The sequence below is a fragment of the Tupaia chinensis genome, unplaced genomic scaffold, assembly GCF_000334495.1.
Source record: "Tupaia chinensis unplaced genomic scaffold, TupChi_1.0 Scaffold149922_1, whole genome shotgun sequence".
NCBI classification, from domain to species: Eukaryota; Metazoa; Chordata; class Mammalia; order Scandentia; family Tupaiidae; genus Tupaia; species Tupaia belangeri.
The window spans coordinates 1,030,754-1,037,574 of NW_006209766.1; the positions used below are offsets into that span (position 1 = coordinate 1,030,754).

The window sequence follows — 6,821 nt, forward strand, 5'->3', positions numbered from 1 at the left end:
CGGATATCCCTGGCTTGACCTTGGGCTCACCTCTGGGGACCCCCTTTGGTGGCCCCTCAATCTCCATCGAATCCAAATTCCATCTCTTCGGTCAGCTAGGAGTCAGCACCTGCCCCTGCCCCCTGCTGGGCTCCTTCCCTGACCAGGGAACTGGGGGAGTGGACTCAGGAGTCGAACTCCTGTTCCCAAGGCAAACACACTGCTGGCCCTGCCCTGTTCTGAATTCCCTCTCCCCCTCCTCTCCCCAGGGTTCAGACACTGAGATCACCCTCTCCGGGGACCTGCACACCTCGGTTCTATCCTCTGCGACACCGAGATTGCTCACTTCCTTGTAAGAGGTGATATGGTTTGCAGAAACCAAAGGCCCGAGGGCTAGAAGTCGTGGCTTCCGACCCAGGCTGTACGACCACGCGAAGCCACCTCCTCCAGGGGGGCCTCCAATAGGGCGGAAAGCAGCCTGTGGTTCCTGGAAGTGTGAGGACAGGAGCTGCGCTGGGAGCTGCGGAGGCAGCGCGGCGGCCCCATGGACCTGCCTCCGCAGCTCTCCTTCGCCCTGTACGTGGCCGCCTTCGCCGTGGGCTTCCCACTCAACGCCCTGGCCATCCGCGGCGCGGCCTCGCTGGCCCGGCGGCGCCTCACTCCCAGCCTGGTCTACGCCCTGCACCTGGGCTGCTCCGACCTCCTGCTGAGCATTTCTCTGCCCTTGAAGGCGGTGGAGGCTCTGGCCTCGGGAGCCTGGCCCCTGCCCACCTCGCTCTGCCCGGCCTTCGCCGTGGCCCACTTCGCTCCGCTCTACGCAGACGGGGCGTTCCTGGCTGCCCTGAGCGCCGGCCGCTACCTGGGGGCCGCCTTCCCCCTGGGCTACCAGGCCATCCGGAGGCCATGCTACTCCTGGGGCGTGTGTGTGGCCATATGGGCCCTCGTCCTCTGTCACCTGGGGCTGGTGTTTGGGTTGGAGGCTCCCGGGAGCTGGCTGGACAACACCACCGCCAGCTCCCTGGGCATGGTCACCTGGGTCAACGGCTCTCCCATCTGCCTGGAGGCCTGGGACCCACACTCGGCCGGCCCTGCCCGCCTCAGCCTCTCCGTCCTGTTCTTCTTTCTGCCCTTGACCATCACGGCCTTCTGCTACGCCGGCTGCCTGCGGGCGCTGGCCCACTCAGGCCTGAGCCACCGCCGGAAGCTGAGGGCTGCCTGGGGGGCCGGCGGGGCCCTGCTCACGCTGCTGCTCTGCTTGGGACCCTACAACGCCTCCAACGTGGCCGGCTTTCTGCACCCCGACATGGGACACCAGTGGCGGAGGCTGGGGCTCATCATGGGAGCCTGCAGTGTGGTGCTCAACCCCTTGGTGACCGGCTACTTGGGAAGAGGGCTTGGCTGGGGGACGTGTGTGGCAAGAACACACGCGGGGACATCCCAGAAGTAGCAGCCGCTGCTCGCTGGTCCGGGAAAGCAACATGGAAGAGGGGAGCCTGGCGGCTGTTCCAGGGCCCCGGTGGGGGCTGTTCCGAAGGGACTACATGGCAGCCTCGCTGGAAGGAGGCGCTGTGCCTGGCGAGGCCGGCGCCCTAGTGGGGAGAGAAGATTGGAGCCAGGAGTGAGGTCGCAGGGGAAGGTAAGCTGTGTTGTCTCCCCCTCCTCGGGAGGGGGCTGTGTCCACCGGGGACTGTGGGCCCAGCTTATCCTCAGGGAAGAAGGGAAGATGGCTTCTGGTCTAGAAGACTCGGGACGGTGGGCCCAGTTTATCCTCAGGGAAGGAGAAGGGAAGATGGCTTCTGGTCTAGAAGACTGCCACTCACACACTTCAGGAGATGCTGCTCAGAAACCATTTCCAGGGAATATTTTAATGTATGAATTGGAGAGGAGGCAGTGGGGCCAGCTCCTTGGCGCACTGGTTAAGGGAGCCAGATCCCACTTGGCCATCTGTCAGGTTCGAATACCAAACCTGGTGGCTTGCAACACACACTGGGTATGTGGTGTGCGAGCACCCCAGATCCCGAGAGGATGGAGAAATAGAGAAGGGATCCCAGCGTGACCATGCTCCATTGTGGGTGCTTCCTCCCATGCCCTCCCCACGCTCCTACCCCCCCCCCGCGAGCACATATGCCCTACGACAAAATTTAAAAATTAATTAATTAATGGCTAAGAGCAGGCAGTAGGCAAGAAAATGACGCTGTCATACCACTTTGAACTCACAAGGGGGCAGCATGAGAACTGTGAACGGGAAGTTGGTAGGCGACGATGCTTCGGCAGCAGGAGGAAAAGTACCCACAAGTAACATCAGTGGGAGTTACAAAGGATCTGATCCCTACGACAAAATTTAAAAATTAATTAATTAATGGCTAAGAGCAGGCAGTAGGCAAGAAAATGACGCTGTCATACCACTTTGAACTCACAAGGGGGCAGCATGAGAACTGTGAACGGGAAGTTGGTAGGCGACGATGCTTCGGCAGCAGGAGGAAAAGTACCCACAAGTAACATCAGTGGGAGTTACAAAGGATCTGATCTCATATAGTTTCCGATTTGTGACAGGCACCGGGCAGAGCGCTTAGCGGTGAGCGTGGTCCCATTTCATCCCCACGCAGCCTTTGATTTTAGAGGGACACGTTGTTCACTGCACAAGGACGCCAGGCAGAGGGGCAAACGCTAAATTCTAGCCTGTACTTTGCTCACCAAGCAAGCCTGAAGGGCAGGAAGGAGCCTCTCACTTTAATCTGAGCAAAACACAACCGGCTCCTCAAGCAGCAATTCTTGGTGCAGGGCAGTGTTCCTTGGGATCGGGTGCCTTTTCCTACTTTACACAAAGGCTCTGCTTGAGGTAGTTACAGTCCTAGCAGGACTAAAGACTCCAGGTTTACCAGGAGTCTTCAAAAAGTTCTTGGAGGTGCTGGTAAGTGGTACGGTGGTTAAGGGCGCTGGACTCCCACATGGCCGACTGCAGTTCAAGTCCTGGACCTGACAGCTTGCTTTCTCACTTCTCTCTCTCTCTCTCTCTCTCTCCTTATTCAGTTCCTCTCTGGTCAAATTTAAATAAATAAAAATAAATAAAGTTAAGTAAAATAATTCTTTAAAAAAAGTTCTTGGAAAATGTGTAGCATGGAAACACTATTCAGGGATGTCAAAACTGCACCAAAATAAACACATACTTTAAATCTATTTTCCCAAGAACTTTCTGAAGCCCCCTTTTAGTATCATCTCAATTTTGCAGGGTTTAGCTGAGGTCTTTTAGCAAGGAACATGGGGAGGCAGGATGTGATCCTTCCAAACAGGATCCCCAATGGTTGAGGGGCATTTGGAAAACTTGGGATGTCGAAATTCATGCCTGTATTTGTAGTTCATTTGCAAAGGTGAAGGGTGGCACCCTGAACCCACGAGAGGGCAGGTGGAAGAGGCCATGAAGGACAGACACCCAGGCATCTGCTCTGATGCTACGAGGTGCAGAACTCAGGCTTGCTCCTCCCATGACCACCACGCCATGGACATACAGGAGCTGAAGGAGAGCTACGAGGCCGGTGTGCACGGACTCATTTACACAGATCATTTCTTTTCATCCTGAAGGTCTACAAGGGCAAGAACTTTTTTTTTTTTTTTTTTTTTTTTTTTTATGCCCAATGATGACACATGCAAGGGGATTTCCAAAAGTTCACAGAAACATGTAATTAATGTTACAAGTTTATTCTGGTGCAAAGAAAACCTTTTTTTTTTTTTTTTAAGAGGTTTTTCGCTATAGGGCGCGTACACTCGCCAGACAGACAGAGACAGAGAGATAGAAAGCGAGAAATCACCCCCCAGGGGGTGATTTTTAAGCCACCGGGTCCTGGAAGCGAACCGCAGTCGACTACGTGGGAGTCCAGCGACATAGCCATTACGCTAACTGCTGGTTCCCTGGTGCAAAAGGACTTTGAAATCCATGCATAGTTTTCTCATAATCTGCGTTTTGCATGCACTTTTTGAAGATCCTGTGTAGTAAGTAGTAAATATTTGTGGAATGGACGGATGTTCCTGATAGCATTCCAAGGAAAGTCCTACTACCCTTCTTTTACAAATATAGAAACAGGCGAAGAAGTAACCTTCTGTGGAAGCCAGAAACAAGCTTGGTCCCCGGGCATGGGGACACCAGCTTGGGCTTTCAGGACGAAGAGCCTCCACACCCCACCCCACAGTGCCAGCGTCTACTGTTCCCACTGCTCCAGAGCCCCCGCTGGTACTGGGCCACTTCTCCCAGTTACTCTGCCTCCTTCCATGCAGGAAGAGAAATCCAGTTCCCTTCTGGGGCTCGTAAGGCCCTGCATGACCCGCTCCAGCCTCCCCTTACACCTTTGTGCCCTAAGCCTCTTACCACTTCCCCCAGCAGGTCAAGTTGGGGTCTCTCTTTCTTTTCTCCCTCTTTCTTTTCCCTTTGCAGTGTTTTCTCCCTCAGTGTTATCCTTCCCTCTTTAAAACTCATGTACTGGGGCCGGCAGGTGGCGTGGTGGTGGTGGTTAAGGCGCTAAACTCCCACATGGCCAACCATGGTTCAAGTCCTAGACCTAGTGGCTTGCTTTCTCACTTTCCTTCTTCCTCGCTCTCTGTTTCTCTCTGGTCAAATAATAATAATAATAAATAAATAAGATTAAACAAATCATCTTTAAAAGAAAAGAAAGAAAGGGACCGGCAGGTGATGGGGTTGGTTAAGGCAACTGGACTCCCACATGGCTGACCGTGGTTCAAGTCTTAGAGCTGGCAGCTTGCTTTCTCACTTTCCTTCTCTCTCTGGTCAACCTCGAAAAAATAAAATAACAAAATGATGACAATGAATAAAAATAAAATAATTCTTAAAAAAAGAAAAAAAAATGTCCTTGTGATTCTCCCCTGCCCCCAGTCCCAGCGCCTCCCCCATCACCAGTGTAAGCACCATGACAGCAAATACTGTTTTGCTCACTGCTGTAAGAGATATTTACATATCGTAAAATTTGCACCCATTAAGTCCACAGTTCAGTGGTTCTCGGTAAGCTTACTGAGGTGTGCTCCCATCACCATAAGCTAGTTTTAAAACACTTGCACCACTCCTGTGAGACCCCTCATGCTCGCTCATAGCTTATTTCTATACCCACCTCCAGCGCCCAGACAACTGCTCATCTGTTGGGTCTTGGGGAAAGTTATGATGCATTTTCACATAGGAAAACATGTCACAACTTTCCCGAAGACTTAATACTTTCCAGCTCTTTAGATCTGCCTTTTCGGACCATTTTGTAAAAAAAGGAATTATAGGGACCAGCAGTTAGTGTAATGGCTATGTCGCTGGACTCCCACGTAGTCGACCGCGGTTCGAGTCCCGGACCCAGTGGCTTACACTCACGCTGGGCGTGTGTGCGTGCGTGCCCAAGATCCCGAGAGGAGAATGTTGGAGAGGGGATTGCGGCGTGGCCATCCCCCCTGGAGGGTGATTTTCTGCTTTCTGTCTCTCTGTCTCTCTCTGTCTATCTGGCAAGTGCACGTGCCATATAGCAAAAACCTCTATTTTAATTTTTAATTAAAAAAAAAAAGGGAATCAGAGACTACATGGCCTTGGATGCTTGCCTTGTTTCACTTAGCCTCATGTTTTGGGGTACGGCCATGTTGTAGGGCGAATGCATACTCCGGCTCTTTTCATTGCCATGTAGAATCCCACTGTGCGGATGCTCCGCGTTTGTTTATCCGTCCCCCTGCTGACGGATCAGCAGGTGGTTTCCACTTTCTAGCTGCTGTGATTAACGCTGCTATGAACGTTGACGAGTAAGTCTTCGTGCAGACACACGTTTTCATGTCTCTTAAGTAAATACCCACGGTGGAACTGCTGGCTTGCCTGGTAAATTGACATTTAATTTGTTTGTTTGTTTGTTTAATGCCAAACTGCTTCCCAACGTGGCGCAGTACTTCGCGGGATCGCTGGGGTGATCGACGGCCCCTGCTTCTCTGCTTCCTTGCCAATACTTGCTATTATGTTTTGGCTTAGCGCCATCCCAGTGGGCATGAAATGACATCTTACTGTTCCCCATCAATACCTGAGTGAGCAGATACGTCCTCTCTGAAGCCGAACTGAACTTGGGTTTGAACCCTGGTGTCAACACTTAACAAGCTGCATGGTCTAGAGCAGGTCAGTTCCCCGCTGTGAGACGGGGACTCCACAGCACAACGGGATGACCTGAGGAGCAAGGGCCTGCCATGGATGATACGTCCTTAGTGGGCCTAGCTGCTGTCATCGTCCCCACCACTATCATTATTGTGCCAGAGAGCATGTGTGCTCACCATGCGAGACAGAGGGAAGGAGAAAGACAAAGCCCCCCAACCCCTGTGGGGTGTGGTCAGGTCGCAATCCCTTCTCCTCTTCTCCATCCTGTGGGAATTTGGAACTATATGCACTCACAACTGGCATGCTTCCCAAACCGCCAGGGCTGAGACTCAGACTGCACGGTCAACCATGTGGGATCCAGTTCTCTTACGCACCAGGCTATGGGCCAGCCCATCATCATCATCGGTAGTAGTATCATATACTCCTGCTGCCATCACCACAGATGCAGGTCTGCACCAGTGCTGGGGTGATGGCAGCTCACATCTGTGGAGCGCTCACCACCACATGCCAGGATCCATTCTAAACACTTGCTATGTCTTAATTTTTTTTTTTTTTGTAGAGATTTTTGCTATAGAGGGCGCATGTGTTCATCAGAAAGACAGAGAGAGACATAGAGACAGGAAGCAAGAAATCATCCCCCAAGGGGCATACCCACGTCACAATCCCTTCTCCTCCATTCTCTCAGGATCTTGGGCACGCACGCACACACGCCTGGCGTATGTTTGAGCCC

At 52.7% G+C, this 6,821-nt stretch overlaps 1 protein-coding gene across 1 annotated transcript; it reads left to right on the top strand.

Moving 5' to 3' along the window:
* The first annotated feature begins 254 nt into the window (after window positions 1-254).
* On the top strand, window positions 255-1,589 carry FFAR1 (free fatty acid receptor 1). Its single transcript, XM_006171624.2, has one exon. It carries the CDS (start codon window positions 524-526, stop codon window positions 1,424-1,426), a length of 903 nt encoding a protein of 300 aa, XP_006171686.1. The 5' UTR covers window positions 255-523; the 3' UTR covers window positions 1,427-1,589.
* Window positions 1,590-6,821: the final 5,232 nt, after the last annotated feature.

Excerpts from the sequence above, each read along its gene's own strand:
- FFAR1 (XM_006171624.2), top strand. The coding sequence starts at position 524 with ATGGACCTGCCTCCGCAGCTCTCCTTCGCCCTGTACGTGGCCGCCTTC.